Source organism: Mastigoproctus giganteus, chromosome 13, assembly GCF_048544385.1.
Source record: "Mastigoproctus giganteus isolate SK-2022 chromosome 13, ASM4854438v1, whole genome shotgun sequence".
Lineage (NCBI taxonomy): Eukaryota > Metazoa > Arthropoda > Arachnida > Uropygi > Thelyphonidae > Mastigoproctus > Mastigoproctus giganteus.
In genome coordinates, this window is record NC_143587.1 from 10,806,028 (window position 1) to 10,825,041 (window position 19,014).

The 19,014-nt window shown below is 35.3% G+C and overlaps 1 protein-coding gene across 1 annotated transcript in view; it reads left to right on the forward strand.

Annotated features, from left to right (window-relative positions):
- LOC150075759 (tumor necrosis factor receptor superfamily member 16-like) overlaps positions 1-17,682 on the forward strand; it is a 62,281-nt gene extending 44,599 nt beyond the window's left edge. The window contains exons 3-5 of the mRNA XM_090387584.1: positions 2,365-2,655; positions 11,073-11,189; positions 16,865-17,682. Coding sequence (XP_090243710.1) covers positions 2,365-2,655; positions 11,073-11,189; positions 16,865-17,082 — 626 coding nt within the window. The 3' untranslated portion in view covers positions 17,083-17,682. The remainder of the gene's footprint in view (positions 1-2,364; positions 2,656-11,072; positions 11,190-16,864) is intronic.
- The last annotated feature ends 1,332 nt before the right edge of the window (positions 17,683-19,014 follow it).

Here is a 19,014-nt window from a genome sequence, read left to right on the forward strand (position 1 = left end):
CCAGCTCAGGACTCTGTGTTTGCCCAGCCCTACTCACCAGATGTGAGCCCTTGGAATGATGAGGCTAAATAAGAAATAGGGAGATCAAGAATGCAATTTTGTTAACTGCACATAAAAAAACAAATATGTTGACGATCGAATGTTATATTGTGCCATTATAGACTCCTGCTTACGCCCCGTTCTATTTTCTTTTTTATATCAAATTTAGCGTGCGCGGTAGCACAGTGGTATCGTCACTGTCCTCCCCACACCGGGTGGAAAAGGCCCGGGTTCGGATCCCATCGATGATGCGGGGAACCCGTTTCTGAATATCGACCTGGGTTTTTTTCACTCTGTGGTTCAGTTGGTCTCAGGCGTAGATAGTAAGGTTGCCCCCTCCCCCAGAAACTGGGATTTTTCGTCCAGCAAAACAAGCAAATCTACCAGAGAACACACAATTTACAGAGACAATACACATGGGTATATGAATTAGTTTTCCGGGTGACTAATGTAATCGTTTGGATTATATCAAGTTTGTCACTAAGCTTTAATGTTGTTCTTCTTTGTATGAGGTTTATTAACTTCAAGAGCCATAGTGAGGGGGGTTTTAATTTTAAGTAAATATAAAACAGAGGTATAATCCGTGGTATCAGTACAGAATTGACTTCCCAAATGGCGAACGTAAACAAATACAGTAATCACGTGAATTGCCGTTATCTTTTTTTCGGCACTGCAAGAGATATACTCTGCATGTAAACATCTGATCTCAATGTGTCGTTAGTTCGAATGTTCCATTATTTGGGGTGCCGTTATTTCGACAGTCTACTGTATATTTTTTATGAAAACTCCAAACACAAAATGACTTACACAGGTCTTGTAATTAATTTTTAGGGGAGATTGAAGGAACACCAGAAAACGGAAGTTGAAAATATAAAATGAGGAAGAAGAAAAGTTAGTTCTGTGAGTCTCAAGTTGGACACTAAATGGGTGTTGATTGATTGTGGCACATGTTCGAAGTGATTTGGAAACCAATTCAGAAATTCAATCTCGTTGAATTTTAGTAACAAAATTCAACGCGACACCACTTTGAGCATGTTGCATACCAATACAGAGTTTTTAGTTAATATTTTTATCAATTATTTTTCAGTGCAATTTTTTATTTAATGAAATAATTTTAAGTATTTTAAATTTTACAGGCTGTTATCAACCTTTTTTTATTATTATTTTTTTTGGCTGTTGCTGTATAAGCTTGGTCAATATAAATAATTATTTATATATAATTATTATTATATATAATATTATTAATTAATTAATTAATTAATATTTATTATTATTACTATTACATTTTTTGCAGTTAAAAAACTTAAAAGATTTTTTTAATAGCAAAAAATTGCTTCCTCTTAGTGTGGGGGAAAAAGGAAAAGCAAAAAAAATATCCACTTCGTGTGTGGTAAAAGGGAAGTGCAATCTGTGGGGAAAAAATAATAAATAAAAGTAAATAAAATTAAACATAAGCATCTGCAATTGCATAATTTTTATACATAGGCACTATACTTAACAATCAATCATTATAAATACTAATAGGGGCTCTCATCTGATGAGTATGGGCTTGGCACACCCAGGGTCCTGAGATGGATATCATCATTCTTCTCTTGGTGAATACCTTCTACTTCTGACTCTCTCTCTCTTCTCTCTCAGGATAACACAATTTTTTTTGGCTGGTGAAGCATAAACCTCAAGCTTCCTTGCACCATATGGCTAATAATAATATGTTTACGTAGGTACTTATCTCCGAGAATGAATATAGGAGGATATTCTTAAACTAAAAACTATATATAAAAAAAAAATCCTATCAAGATATGTCTCAAAAGGCTTTATTTCTAAGGTTATTTCTTCTTTATTTCTATTGCAAGGGCAATAAGAATGTTAAAAAGAATTGGACGACATGATTTAAAAAAAAAAAAGGCTGCAAACTAATTAACAATTAGATTATAGAATACATTTAAAATAACAAGAAGCATTATGATAAAAGTTAAAGGACATAAATTTAAATTAAGTTATGATGGTTGCAGGATAGATGTGCAAAAATTGCTTTCAGCCAGGGAGTGATTGCTTGTTGGAACAAACTACCATTTGTGTTGTGGAAGTGGATAGTTTGAATAAAGTTTAGGAAGAATTAGACAACTTATTAGAAGGGATGGACAGATGAGGTGGGATGGGTGTTTTTTATTTATTTATATTTTTGGCTGATGAGCTTGCTTCCTTGCATAATTTGCTGCCAATAATGATACTAATAATTCATTTATTATATTATGTTAATTTTAATATAATAATTTAGTTTTCTACTTACTGTTGATATAACTTATCAAAATTTTTGTCTTGTAGATAAAGATTATTATAGATGGCAGTCAACCACAGGACAGCGACAGAAAACTGACGAAGGCAGCAATGTATTTACTTATTCTGAGAAGAATGTTTTACCGGTGTATTGTACAATCATGGTTGCTGTTGTATTGGGTTTGGTAGCTTATCTAGTATTGAGATGGCATTTAAGAAAAACAGCGAAACCACAAATTCGGTCTGTCATGATAGATGGATGCGATGTTCCATTTTTAGGTAATAAGTCGGTGATTTCTGATCCTGAGAAGTTAAAAAACAAATCTCCTAAACCAATGTGTGAGTATTTTTATTATAGTATTTCATCAATAAACTCAAATACTGTATTTGTATATTTGTATTTAACAGAAAGTGTAGCCTAGTACTCAAACTTGGTATATACATTCTTCACTGGTGGGGAAAAAAACATTTCATGGGAGGTGCAGTACAATGAGGGGCACCACATTTATTGAAAAAATGTCTGATTGAAGCATGATTAAAATTTGAGAAACACCAGGCTAGTTGTTATAAATATACAATGAGTCCCAGCTTACATGGTTTGAGTTACATAGATATGGATCCATAGATATGAGTAAATTTTTAATTTCTTTTTTTTTTCTTTTCCTTTTTTTTTTTGTTATTATTATTTAGATAGTTACTTTGACTTCTGTGGTCATTATTTCTGGATATATAGGATTTATATATCATAATACTTTATAATTTTATTATAATAGTATTTTGCTTTTATAAGGCTCCATCATTCTTCATTAATTACTGTCAACTAGGAGTTCAGATGCTGGCGCCTCCGTAGCCAGGTGGGAAGGAGCAGCAGTGCGTAGCACATGCTTCTTGATTAGACCAGGGGTTCGAGCCCGTCACCACCAAATACGGAGGATGCGAAAAGGTCAGGGAATGACCACCGCATATCCCGGAGCAATATGGCCTTAGTTGCTTATGCTCCTAAAAAAACAAATAACAACAACATAACAACAGTTCAGATGCTACAGAAACTAACATTAGTAGGAGAATGGATAATATGTAGGGAGCAGCATAACATTAAATTCTATGGAAGAGTTGCAGCACACAAACCAATCATTACAGATGTCATGCATCCATTGTAATTGATGATCCCTGGAATATTGGAAAGCTGTATATGACGTAACAAATTGTGGTATATAGTTATCTGATCTGATGACAGTGCTTGGGTCTGGCTGATACCAAGGGAATGTTTTTTGCCATAGTATGTTCTCCCAACAGCAAGGTTTAGTGGAGGTGCTGTCATTGGGAAGACTGTAACGAGTATAACGAACAACTCTACAGACAAATAGAGTGGGCCAATAAATCAGTATATCTTTGACTCACACAGTAGCAGAAAAGTTCTGTTATTGTGTGTGTGAGTCAAAAACATACTGATTTATAATCAAATATATTTTAAGGCTGTTTCTTTTCCTCTCCTTTCATCCAGTTATGAACTGAATTTATTTTATGGCAACTACTTTTGTAAAAAATAAAGCACGTATATAAGTTGATATTAATTCTAAAGAAGAGGATCAGAACTTGAATGTGGCACCACCACCACCTCAAATATTATTAAACTATAATAACAAAGTTTTTGGAGGAACTACGATATGGTGATGTGATGTTTTGTTGTGTTGAGTGACCAGCATCAGGCGATTTAGCAGCCAGGGGCGACAAACACCAGTTTGATTGTCCCTCAGCCTCTCATCTCTATGTCTAATTGCACCACTCTGTTTGAGTTGGACTGAATTGGCTCTGGATTAGGTTTCTTGAAAGAGTTCTTTGTTTTGGAGTAACCTGTCTGCAATCTTTCATGCTCTGGAGGCTCTTTTTAAAATCTGGGTGGTTTTGACATTTGTTATATTTGGCAATGAGGATTTGAAACACATGATGTTTGGGGATACCTTCAATCCACATTAGTCACCCAAAGGATTTTTCTTCCTCTATGAAAATCATGGTGTTGAAGTAACCCCACATGTTTGCATTTGAAAAATCAGCAAAAAAAATTCAAAATTCTTCTTCTTTTTTTTTAATCCACCTTTATTTTCAATATTTTCTGAACACAGCTGTGAAGAATCCATTTTTTGTATTAAAACAAATATTTTGAATTAATTTTTGAAATTAAAATTCCCTTTAGACCTGTGCACTTCAGCAAATACATGGAATTGGATGTTAACAGAATTGGATGTTGTCATGAATTTTTATAATTATAAAAAATTCAGGAACTGAAATTTTCATAATTGTGAGATAATTAACAGAGGTTTCTGGAATTTTCAGTGGAGAAATCAAAGAAAACATTTTCAGAAATAGCTATTGTGAGCATGGATGGAGCAGATGAAAAGCATGAATTGCTGAAATATTTCCAGAAGTCTCATCACTCTTGCATGATGACAGGCTTTGGGTTAAGTTAAACGTCAGTGTGATTCTGATCATTTTCTCTGTTTACTGTGCAAAGCAGTCACAGATATACAGCCTTTTTTGGGTGTGATATGTACCTTCATGCAGTGCCAATCTCTTGAGGTATTTTAATGTAAGTGCCATCATAATTCTGATTATATTATAAACAATGCTACTTCAACATTGTTGATCGATTTTAGTATTAGAATTAGTAGTGGCAAATGATGCAAAAAAGCAAGTTTATACAGTATTTGCCATAAAAAAACATTTCACCTATCTTCCACCTCCAATAGTTTGTTTAGTTCTTTCTTCAATTTATTCAAACTATATCCACTTCCATAATAATGGATGGAAACTTGTTCCAGCAATCAACCATCCATTGGGTGAAGGCAAACTTCTGCACATCTGTTCTGAAACCATCCTTCCTCAATTTGAATTTATGTCCTCTCATTATTATTATTATTACTAAACATATAGTGCAAGGAAGCCTGAGGCTTTTGCTGCACCAGCCAAAAAAAAAATTTCTGAGTTACCCTGTGAGAGAGAGAGAGAGAGAGAGAGAGAGAGAGAGACCAGCTCAGGACCCTGGATATGCCAAGCCCATACTCACCAGATGTGAGCCCCTGAGGTTAATGTGCATAGTGTGAGCAAGAGAAAGAATCCCATCAGAATTGAGTGCAAAGTACTATACAGGATAATAACTGCTGGAAAGAAACACTTCTCCGTATACAGCGAAAATGAAGATTTTATATCAAATGACACAGTGAAAGACTATAGTCATAACATAAGTCTAAAACACTACAGTCATGATAGCAGCAGGCTAAAATACTATAGTCAAAATGCTACAGTCACTACACCAAAAGGTTCAAATGCTACAATCTAAAACACTATGTCAAAATGTTGCAAACCAGCAGTGACCCTATATTAGCTGCCAGAAATTGGTACCCTAGGCAAATATGTAAATTGCATTCTCCCCAATAGCAGATATAGTCTGAGTTTCTTAGTGTCCTACATGATAGTCCTATTTCCCTCAAAAAAAAAAAAAAAAATGCTATTCCCATGATCATTCTTCAACAATTTCATAAACTTCAACTTTGACAAACATTTGGAATGAATGGATGGGTGAAATGGGAGGTTTTTTTTGTTTTTTTTTTGTGGCTGATGATATATAAGCTTGCTTTATTGCATCATATGCCTCTACTAATGCTAACAATAATACTGAAATTTCTAGACAATATCACATATCTTTATGAGGAAGAAAATGAAGAAAGGGTAGAAAATGATTTCTACCCTTTCTTGGCATAAGCATATAGAAACATTGAGGGAAATCGCTATAGAAACTACTAGGCTTTTCATACCAACTAAGGAATACAGTTCAAGGCTTAGACATAAATGGATGTCAGATGAACTATTAAGACATGTGGCAAAGAAAAAAAATACATGAGATGTATATAAATTACCAGGTGATACTGAAGTAGGTGTAAACTTGGTTGTAATCAAGTCACAAAGGAGATTAGGCAAGCCAAGGCAGATTACGAGAAATATTTGGCAAAGGATGCAAAGAAAAACAGCAAAGACTTCTTTACTTAAAGTTATGTAAGAAGGAAGGGGATGAATCAGATTGGTTCACTTGATATCGATGGGTTAATTCAGTGGTTTTCAACCTTTTTTTTAATAACGTTACCCCTAAGTAATTTATTTTATTTTGCGGCACCCCTACTCAATCTACTCAATTTTCTGCCTGTTACATCTGATTATATATCTACAGCAATACCCCACATAGCACTGATAATTGGTACCGAAAGTATTCCGTGTTATGTGAAACTGTGCTGATTGAGGTATAATTATAATGGGTTTTAATTGAATGCATACTAGAGAAACAGTCTATAAACAAATTATAATAAATCTATAAACAATTTGCACTTGATAGCCAATTAAAAGGATTTGAAATTTTTAAAAATATTGCAAAAATTTTATTAATGAAAAGGTAATATCATGAGAGATGAGAAAACAGCTTTAAAAAAAGCGGTTCTTTATTTAGGTATTTCAATAATGAAGTCTGCTGAAGCCGTCTATTCTTTTTCTTGGCTTACAAGTCTTTGTAGCATCGAATCCCACCTTGTAAAATTTGCCATATCTTGATGCTATGTTCAACTTTCGGATCTCCATTCGTAATTGCCTCACAATCCATGTCAACGCCCCAAAAAATTTCTCCAGTTCTTCTGTTGAAAATTGTTTTGGTGGTACTTCAGTGTTATCCACTTCAGAATTGTTTTCCTCTTCTGCATATGCAGTTTGCTTGTCAATTTCAAGGAGAGTTGAATCATCTAAGTCGCATGTGAATCAATGCAGTCATGTACAGGGGTCTCAGACAGTTTTAAAATTCTGTACAGTGGGATCAACTGGTGATGTTACCAACGATGAATTCTAAATGGGAAGCCTTCAGGCACTTAATTTTGGAGGCTACTAGGGTTTTCATTCCAACTAAGAAATACTGTTCAAGGTTTAGGCCTAAATGGATGTCAGATGAATTAATGAGACTCTTGGCAGAGAAGAAAAATGTATGGGATGCATATAAAGTATCAGGTGACACAGAAGCCTATGGCAGATATAAACTAGTCTGTAATCAAGTCACAAAGGAGGTTAGGCAGGCGAAGGTTGGTTACGAGAAACCTTTGGCAAAGGATGCAAAGAAAAACAGCAAAGAGTTCTTTACTTATGTAAACTCTAGAAGGAAAGGGATGAATCAGATTGGACCACTTAACATAGATGGGTTGACTATCGATGATCATGCTCAGGTAGCTGATAAACTGAATGAGTATTTGCATCTACATTCAAACATGAGGAGTTATTCAATGAGGGGAGTGCCAGAAGTTTATCAAACTCTAACAGGGAGCTAAGTGACTTTGTAATAACTGAGAGCAAAGCGGGGGAGAAATTGTTGAAGTTAAACATAAAAAAGGCACCTTGGGTTGATGAGATCTATCCAGTTATATTAAAGGAGGCAGCAAAGGAAGTAAGCAAACCCTTAGCCATAATTATGAGAGTTTCCTTGGACTCAGGGGAGGTCCCCATGGACTGGAGATGTGCAAATCTACCACCAATTCACAAAGGAGGTTCAAAAGGTGACACAAGTAACTATAGACCTGTTAGTTTAACTTGTGTTCTGAGTAAAATAATGGAATCACTGGTTAAAGAAGCATTGCAGGATCATCTAGACAAGACTGCCATAATAGTTAAGACACAGCATGGGTTTGTTAAAGGGAGGTCTTGTCTGACCAATTTGATTGGATACTATGATGTGGTCACAAAGGAACTGAATGCCAAAAATAACTTTGATATCATATACTTGAATTTCAGGAAAGCTTTTGATACTGTTGCATATGGAAGACTACTATACAAATTGGAGAGGTATGGCATTAAGGGTAAGTTGCTACAATGGATAAAGGGATGGTTGAGTGGGAGATGACAGAGTGTGTTAATCAATGGACACTGCTCTTCTTGGACAAATGTTATTAGTGGAGTCCCTCAGGGTTCAGTGTTGGGCCCATTGTTGTTTTGTATATTTATCAATGATATTGATAAAGGTATGTCAGGTTTAGTGTCCAAGTTTGCAGATAATACAAAGGTTGGCATGGTGTTAACGATAGTAAAGACAGTATGCTACTTCAACTGGATCTAGATAAGTTGGGCAAATGGGCTGAGAAGTGGCAACTGAAGTTTAACATTGACAAATGTAAAGTACTGCATATGGGTAGCAATGACCAAAGAGAAATGTACCAACTGTGTTGTACTACACTCAGGGAAGTGGAAAGTGAAAAAGACCTGGGGGTAATTGTGCAGTCAAATATGAAGTTCACTGAGCAGTGCAGATGGGCTGCCAGGGCAGGTCATGGAGTCTTGTCAATGATTAGTGAATGGAACAAAGGGGTGCTCTTACGAAGAAAGACTTAATTTTTGCAGATTACAGTGTCTGAAGTCTAGGCACCAGCGAGGTGATCTGACAGATGTGTATAAAGGCTTGAATGGTTTGCGCATGCTCAATGCCGATGGGATTCTTCCTCTTGCTCAGAATAATCACCTGAGAGGGCATAAATTCAAATTGAGGAAAGACAGATGTAGGATAGACGTGAGGAAATTTGCCTTTAGCCAGCGGGTGGTTGGTTGGTGGAACAGACTTCCATCCCTTGTCGTGGAAGTTGATAGCCTAAATAAGTTTAAGGCTCAGCTGGACAGGTATTTCGAACGAACAGAGGGGTGAAGTGGAAGTGGTTATTTTTTATTTATTTTTTTAAATTTATTATTTTTTATTTTTTTTGGCTGATGCAGCATAAGCTTGCTTTCTTGCATCAAATGCCTCTACTAATGCTAATGATATATAGGAATTTTGCTAGAAGGAACAGGGAGGTGATTATCCCGTTATAGACGGCAATGGTCAGGCCACACCTAGAGTACTGTGTACATGTCTGGAGGCCTCATTTTAGGAAGGATGTAGAGTTGCTAGAACTAGTACAAAGAAGGGCAACATGATTGGGGAGGGGAAAAAAGGGGTGCTCTTACCAAGACAGGCTTAACTTCTGCAAATTGCAGTGCCCGGAGAGTAAGCACCTGTGAGGTGATCTGATTGAGGTGTATAAGGCCTTGAATGGGTTGAGCAAGCTGAATGCTGATGGGATTCTTCCTCTTGCTCAGATTAGGAACCTGAGGGGACACAGTTTCAAATTGAGGAAAGACAGTTGCAGAATAGATGTGCAGAAATTTGCCTTTAGCCAGTGGGTAGTTGATTGGTGGATCAGACTTCCATCTTTTGTTGTGGAAGTTGATAGCCTAAATAAATTTAAGGCTGAGCTGGACAGGTATTTGAAATGAACAGAGGGGTGAAATGGGAGGTTTTTTTTTTTTTTTTTTTTGGCTGATGCTGCAGAAGCTCGCTTTCTTGCATCATATGCCTTTTTTAATGCTAATGATAATGCTAATGCTAATAAGCTTGCTTTCTTGCATCATTTGTGACTATTAATACAAATACAACTATTGCTTTCTCTGCAAACTAGAAAACTTGAAGGTTTTCTTTTGCTTTTCTTTTAATTATTTGCTGGCTCTGTTGAATCAAAACTCTACTCTACCCTATGATAGAATACTGTTCCCGCAATTGTGTTGGTGCTAACAAAACCTCTCAGACTTTCTCCAAAATAAATTCTCTCCACTTTGTCACACAGACGTTCCCTTTCTGTTATATGCTTTTTCTACAAATAATGTGTCTGAATTAGTTGACATCCATTGACAGTTCAATGTCATATACCTTTTATCTTCTCAACCTATGTGTATTTTAGTGCAATTACATCATTTATACACAGCTAATTATAGATTAGCAAAATTTGCAATAGCGGCATCGTTTAAGTTAAATCTCATATTGTGAATACCTTCACGATGAGTTGCCATGACATTGCACTACTTCGAATAAGTAACGCTTCACCTGAAGGAGAAGACTGTTGTTACTTATTCTCAGTGGATACCACCATCCAGACGGCACCGTTTCAGGGCTATTTGGCCCTTCTTCTATGATGCTGCTATTGCAAATTTTGCTAATCTATAATTAGCTGTGTATAAATGATGCAATTGCATTAAAATACGCATAATCTAATCTCTTTCGCAGCTCGAGGCTTAAGCCCTTAATGCATTAGAGTCTTAACTTATATCATACACCATCAGGTATCTCTCATATTGTGGAAATATACTTCACAACTGTTTTATCATCATTACATCACTTGGGTACCTACCCACCCACCCACAGAAGAAGGGCCAAATAGCCTTGAAACGGTGCTGTCTGGTGGTGGTATCCACTGAGAATAAGTAACAATAGTCTTCTCCTTCGGGTGAAGCGTTACTTATTCGAAGTAGTGCAATGTCATGGCAACACGTCGTGAAGGTATTCACAATATGAGATGTAACTTAAACAATGCCGCTATTGCAAATTTTGCTAATCTATAATTAGCTGTGTATAAATGATGCAATTGCACTAAAATACACATAGTCTAATCTCTTTCGCAGCTTGAGGCTTAAGCCCTTAATGCATTAGAGTCTTCTCAACATGTAACCCAAACATTGTAGTAGAGCTAGATGTACCAATATCTTTTGTGTTTGAGGTTACCATTAAAAGTAGTTTATTTTAATAAGATGGGATTGAAATTTTTTAAAGCCACATTTCTTCTCTATTTCAATTATAATGATTATAGTTTTGGTTAATGATATTAATTTGATTTTTTGAATTATTATAAACTAAATAAATTGTGTTTTTGGTACAGATGCCTCAAAGATGAGCATTTCTGACTTAACTACTGACAAAAGGAAAGAGTTGGAGAATGCCCTGAATGAAAAAAGAAAGGATGGACGTGATTGGCAGGGGCTGGCTCAACAACTAGGTATGAACTAAATAAAAGTGAATTTATATTAAGTGTTTATTTCAATTTACCTAATAAGAGGCATCAAATTGCAGAAGTGAGTAAGTGAAATGCATTTATATCTCATTCACAACTTTTTGTCAAGTAGTGAATGTACTGAATGGAAACAAGAACATTCAGATTACACGAAAATGAGTGTAATTTTATGTGCTCATGTAAATGAGCTCATTTACTGAGTAAATGAGCTCAGTTTGGCTGCTTGTTTAGATTCAATACATTAATCCATCCCTCCTGTTTTCTGACACCAGTCATAACGGTGCTGCTTAGTGTTTAATGAATAATGGATTCGCCTACTGGGTGATGTTATTTGTTTAAAAATGATATATGTAGTTACTTTAGGTTGACTTGTGGATAAATATCATTCCTAACAAGCCTATGCTCTGTCACTTGAGGGACAGCATCCTCATTCAGTTACGACAGAAAAATACAATGCAATGTAGCATTTTTTCTCAAACTAATGATTGACTATATATATCATACAGAAATGGATCTTAAAGAGCTAGTTGAAGGTACAAGGGAATATATAGAGGAGTTGAAAGAAATGACTATCTTGTATCGAGCAGATTAAAAATGATAATGCCATTAATAAAAAGTGTAAAAAAGTGTTAAAACAGGAAAAAATCAAAGCTCTCAGATTTTCCAATATATATATTGTGTGTAGGTTTGAAAAGCCTGCACACAGTATATATATAATATAATTCAAATTAACACAAATACATATTAGTAGAGTCTCTGCACTGCTGGAACGAGTGCAGAGAGAAGGGCAACAAGGTTGGCAAGTGGCACAAAGGGTTGCTTTTACGAAGAAAGGCTTAAGTTCTGCAAATTTCAGTATCTGGAGACTAGGCACCTGCATGGTGATCTGATTGAGGTGTATGAGGCCTTGAATGGATTGAACAGTCTCAATGCTGATGGAATTCTTCCTCTTGCTCAGATTATGCACCTGAGGAGGCATAAATTCAAATTGAGGAAAGGCAGTTATAGAACAGGTGTGTGGAAATTTCCAAATAAACTCAAGGCAGAACCAGGACAAACATTTGGAATGAATGGATCAGTGAAATGGGAAGTTTTTTTTTTTTTTTTTTTTTGGCTGATGCTGTATAAAGCTTGCTTTCTTGCATCATATGCCTCTACCAATGCTAATATAATTCAAATCGAGGAAGGACAGTTGGAGGAGAATAGATGGTGGAAGTTGCCTTTATACAATGAGTGTGGTTGATCATTGGAAATCATTTTAGGATGATCATTTGATCATCCTAAAAAAGTATATTCCTATTGTATTTTGCTTAGAGAGTCGAAAGCCATTTGGGTCTGTGCTATTACTTAATTGTTGATTGCAGTCTGTACTCTATTGTTCACATATTTTGCAAGTGACAAGAAATGGTGAAATCGTCTACATAAAGTGCTGCATTTACAGTATTTGTTTAGCTATTGAGTTGATTTTTATGGCAAATGGGGTAGCACTGAGTACTGATCCCTGTGGTACTTCTTCTTGTACAAAGATCTGCAATAATGTGGTTAATATCCTAACTTGGAAAATTCATTGTTGCAAAAAATTTTTGGATATATATTGGGAAATGTCCTCTCATTCCAAAGTTATGAATGTCTCTAAGTATTCCATATTGCGGTAATGTGTTGTATGCCTTTTCTATATCAAAACATATCATTACTAAGTGCTGTTTTCTTATGAAAGCATTTCTTACATTGTTTTCTGCTTTTATTATTGTCTAAAGTGGACCTGTTTTTTCTGAAACCACAATGGGCTGAGTTTAGTAGGTTATGGGTTTCTAAGAACATATTAGTCAGGAATTTACCATTTTTTCAAGTATTTTTCCAAAGTAGCTAGTTAAGGCTATGGGACGATAGTGATTTGGGTTTGTGGGATCTTTATCTGGTTTTGGAAAGGCTAAGACTATTGTGATGCCATTGATTCGGAAAGGAATTTTCTAGGTATATCCTGTTATTAGCATTAGCATTATAAGAGGACCAATGATATCAAAGATTCAATGATATCATAAGAGGACCAATGATATCAAAGATTTCTTATTTAACTGTTGCACCATCATGTATAATATTTCATTTGGACCTGCTGCGCTTTGCTTCGTCTGTGAAATAGCTTTATGAAGTTCTCTGAGAGTGAATAGTTTGTTATAGGATTCATTACTTTTAGTGGAGAAATTCAATTTAAGTGTTTCTGCATGTGCTTTAAGTTTTTGGAAAGTTGATTCATAGGATATTTTTTCAGAGGTTCTGCCTAGAGCATTTGCTATGTGTTTAGGCTTAGATATATCTTGTCCATTCCATTTTATAAAAGGAGGAGAAATTCTTTGATATTTGTTGTTTATTTTATTTAATTTGTTCCAAACCTTCTGGATGTCTGTTTTCCTAGTAATCATTGATGTAAAACGGATACAAGATTCTTTCTTAGTTACATCTTAGTAATGTGTCTGACATTTGCCCTTGCCTTTTTGAATTATATCAAGTTGGTTGTGGTAGGGTATCTTCAGAAAATATTCCATGCCTTGATTTTCTCACGTTTTGTTAGGGTACATTCATCGTTCTACCAAGGCTTTGGATGTATGGGAAATTTTGATGATGTTTTTGGTATTGTTAATTTTGCAGCTTGGAGGAGTTTGTCAGTTACATATTTCACTGCAGAGTTAATTGACCTCTGTTGGATATGTTGCTGTTCTAATATGGCTAGCTGTTTGTATCTTGCCCAGTTTGCCTTATCTAATCGCCACTTTGGAGTTTTTCCTGGTTGACAAGGAGTTGGTCCTTTTAAAGTAATTTTTACTGGATAATGATCACTACCCAGTGGATCATTATGAACTGCCAATTCCAGTAGAGGGTATATTGATGGAGAGCATATAGAAAGGTCTATTGCTGTGCTAGTTCCTGTGGATAGGTGTATATATTGGGTGTCCCATCATTTAAGAGTGTAAGGTTGAGTTTATCAAGTAGTGTTTCTAGAATTTGACCTCGTCTATCTATGTTGATATTTCCCTGGAAGGTGGTAGGCATTCATATCTCCCATGATACAGAAAGGAGGGTAGTTGAACTACCAGGTCTTCTAGTTCGGTATAACTTATATATCTTGGTTCAGTGGTAGGTAGATGGAGACAATTGGCACATGAAAGTTTACTACAATGCGTACTGCTATCACCTCTAGATTAGTCTGCAAGGGAATCTGTTGGATGGGTATACTGGAATTTACTGAGATTGCTACTCCACCATGTGCTGCGCTGTTTATAATTCTGTATATCTGATTGAAGTGTACAAAGCCCTGAATGGTTTGAGCATGCTCAATGCTGATGGGATTCTTCCTCTTGCTCAGAACAATCACCTGAGATGGCATAAATCCAAATTACATTTCAAATCATGCTTCTTTTATGTATGAATTAGCTTGAAATCATTCAGGAGTGCTTCCATTTCTTATTTGTGTTTTTTACAAGTAATTGTAGACACAGTTTATAATACATGGACGCATGAAAATAGCTTTTTTAAATTAGGAAATTGTTGTCAGCTGTGCTTACAGAAGTGAAAATTAAATTCTCTTGAATTCATATCTAGAAGTTCATGAAATTGGATCAAGTGATACCTACAAAAATGGGTGTAGAAGACAGTATTACATAAAAAAAAAGCAAGTTTTTTTTAATTTTTATTATTTTTGTGTTTTAATAATTGTCAGTAATTTCACTGTAATGTTGGGCAACTAAGTCAAAATAAGTCAAAATAAGAACAAATTAATATTTAAAACATTTATGTACAAAATTTTCATGTACATTCTTTTTTGTTGTGTAGTTGTTCAGTTACATATATCAAAGACATTAGGCTAATGACACTCCCACTCTCATTTTTGTTTTCCCAGTGCTTTTATCACACTAATCTAACTTTAAATTGCACTGGCTACCCTTTCTCCCTCCTGTGCTGTCTATCCTTTCTGTTTCACGTTACACTTCCCATATTCAAATTCTGTATCCCATATATCACCATCTCTCTGATATCCCTACAATGTATTTACTATGGTGCTAGCATTATTGTATATGAACTATACATGCACCTGTGCTTGCTCTGTGAGAACCCCCTAGTAGGTCTTGAAATGCTCAACACTTTGCTCTCCAGGCTGCTGCATGCTTCCAGGAGAAGCAGCGCAAGAATCACTTACACCTCTGCCCGAGGCTATTGTTAATCAATTAGTTTGTGTATTCCCCCCAGCAAGCTAGCAGTTTTCTGGCCCACCTAACATTACCTCAATTGCATCAGCAAATAACCCTACACCCCTTCTCCTTAAGTGTATTCCATCCATGTAAAAACAATCTTTCCGGTTAACAAGCACAGACCATGCTATGAAAAATTCTGCCCTATGAGCCTTGCATAGTCTCGCCAGGAACAAACTGATTGACAAATCTCTCATCATGTACTCCCTCCTATTGTATCTTGGCAGAATTGCACACATTTTCAAATTTAATCCTAACTCATGACTTTTTTCTCAACATTTTCCTGTTGAAAGGGTGAATGTTTCTCAACATTCATCTTTTATGCCCTTAAAAGATTATATCTGCTGTACAACATCATCAACTTTTGCCCCTTGGCAGACATAACATGGTCCCATTCTGTCTATCCTTTTTGCACAATACATTTCCTGTTTCCCTTACAAGACAGGCACCGACAACAACTATCACCCATGGGACCAACACATTCTGTCTTGGACATTGTTGTTGTTGCTTCACACACAAGTGCAAATTCTGACATTGAGGTGGGTGGCTGAAAGATTAATGAACTCCCCCATTTTAATTATTTTGAGAACAGTCACCAGTTCTTCAAGCTCTCATAAATGCCCATCAAATGCTGAGTTTACACTTAATTTCCTCACACTCATTGCACCAAACTCACAAAGACATCCCCCCCCCTCCCATTGCTGTATCGTTTCCCATTCCTGTAGGACCATGATTCATAGGAGAACTGCCACTCCAGTTTTCTCCTGAGCTACAGCACTCCCACTACTTTGAGCCATTTGTTTTGCTCTTCTAGTCTGCGTTTATGACTTTCATTTAAATTCAATTTAATTTGAGAATAGTACATTTCAATTACTTCTACTACACCACAAGTTACTAGTTATGATGCAATATTTATGCCAAAATCATCGATACAAAAGCTCTATGAATATTAAGTCATAACTTACAAAATCCCTAATTAAATTTAAAAATAAGCAAAACACATTGGTTAAAAACTATTTATTAAATTTATTATCTATTAAAACTTTATTAAACACAATTTAATATGTTAATTAAGTAAGAAATCGCCAAATTTTTCAAAAAAACTTGTTTCCAGGACTTCAAAAATTTTTCTGAACTGCGTTAAAGAAGTATCCATTATTCTATTCAGTTTGAATATTGCATGCGATATTATCAGTGCGTCAGTAAATATCCTTTTATTTTCCTAGGATAGCATGCTATTCATAAATAGGCATTTTTCCTCATGAAACAGATTTTCATTTTGAAAGTATGCAGGTTTTCAATGTGAGGATACCGAGGTTTTCATTAATAAATTGAAAAACAATATATGTTTAACAATGAATTTAATGTTTCTTAAACTGTTATTGAATGCCTTATCAATTATGTTTTCTTCTTTAGGCTATACTAGCTCAAGTATTTCATCTTTTGACTGCCTTGGTAAACAGAACTATGGACCTATGTGTCATCTTCTGGCTGATTGGGGCAAGACAGAAAATGGAACCATTGAAGTATTGATTCATGCATTGATTCGACTAGGACGAATAGATGTGGTTCGTATTTTGCAACCAACGTTTGAAAGACTTTACCATCCCGTGAAAACTGGCGAAATTGTCTGAATGGCCATTATGGGCATTTTAAGAGATTCATATACGCTGTGTGGTTCATTCATGTATATATATAATGTAAATAAACACTGTAATAAATAATCACTACTAACAAAAACTTGTGTAGCATCTAAAGTTCGAGAGAGACAGACAGAGACCTCTGCAAGTGAGTGACAAGTGGATCCACTATATTATCATGGAATGTCAAAATAGGGAAAAAAACAAGCAGGTCGTAAAGGTCATTCTAACGAAACAGACTTTAGAAGAAACATTTCAGATACTCCCCTGGTTAAAGTCAGTATCCACGACATTGGTTCAATCATGTCACCAGGCAGGACACACACACATGCACCTTTCCTTTTGTGTAAAATTTCTGGCTCTTGGTGAAAGCAGTATGTGGCGTTCTCCTTTATCTCACCTGAATGAAGGGGATGATCTTTCACTATCTTCTTCACAGAGCAGAAGTTGTGGTTGTTTCAGCACAGTCAAGAATGGGTGTTGTATTACTTCTCTACCCAACTGTTGCAACCGCACCTGAATATTAAGGGTTTTTCAGTGTTATTATTGTTGGTAATTCTTATAGCTTTTACTGGATGTGATAAAAAAAAATGTATCATTAGGCATGTTGGTGGACTTTTTTTCCACCGTTATTATCTTGTAATAGAGGCATGAAATAGTTCAGAATTGTTTACTTTTTGAAGAAACCTATTTTCAACCTATTATAAATATAACTGTAAGAATTGAACTGAAAACATATATATTGTAATTAATTTTTTAAAAAATCCCTTTCCTCTTGAATAAAATGTGTATAAAAGGCAAATCCCTTTCCTTTTATACACAAGCCTTTGACATGTTTTTATCACTTGTTTATCAGTGCCTGTATGTGGGCATTATTCTTCACTCTCAGTGAGTGAAATATGAAATAAACAAGAATAAAAAAACTTGCATACTTCAGTAGTTGGGTGATGAAAACAAATACAAGCAACATTTTATGCAAGCCAAGCATCAGCATTGCGAAACACTACGATCAAATGTGCTCTTCATTATCGGATAATAAAAAAAAAAAGTTGCTAATCTTAAATTCACGTTTTAGAGAGAACTAAATCATAAGCAAAAGAAAGCTTACCAAAGCCTAAAAAAAATTTTTCTTTAAATTTTATTTGTAAATGAAATTAAATCCTCCCATGTACCTTTGCCCACCAGTATCCTCTAAGAGTATACAGTGTTTTATGTTTTCACTTTGTTATAATGTGAATTAAAGGTAAAAAAAGGTAAATTTCAGCCATTACCAACCCACTGTAGGATGGAAGCCTCCTCAATGATTCATGTTGAGGGAAATGGACCATAATCCCCACACTGGCCCAGTGCAAGTTGACTTTATTTAGCAGTCAGGGGCTTGAACCCCGGTTACTCAAAGAGCATGTGTTACTGCAATCATTTCATTTTTTAATTTATTAAAAAAGCTAAAAATAAAAATTTTTTATAATTAAACAAAAAAGGGTGTCACAGAGGTGCCATGTGAATACCTTTGTTAAAATTGAGGATGCAAGCGATGGTAGTTTAATGATGCAGATCAAAATGAAACCAATAATGAAAAAGGGAAAGTTAAATCACATTGGCATTTGTTTACTGTAGATATTTTTATTTTCAAATTTAAGCCATTTTGGTGGACATTCATCACCAACCTGGCAGAGGGTTAATTAAACTTTGAACTAAAATTTATAACGTTTATAAATTTTAATATTTATTCCTTTAACCCATTCAGGAGTATACATGTAGAGCTACATTTTGAAAGTCGCTTCAAACAATGTCAGTTGATATACTTATCTGAATTATTCCATTACATACTGCCATTTCTTATCTATGTTTCCAACTAATTATTGACAATTTATAATAAATAAGGTGGCAATGAAAATAGCTTTGAAAATCTGAGCAGGAAGTGGA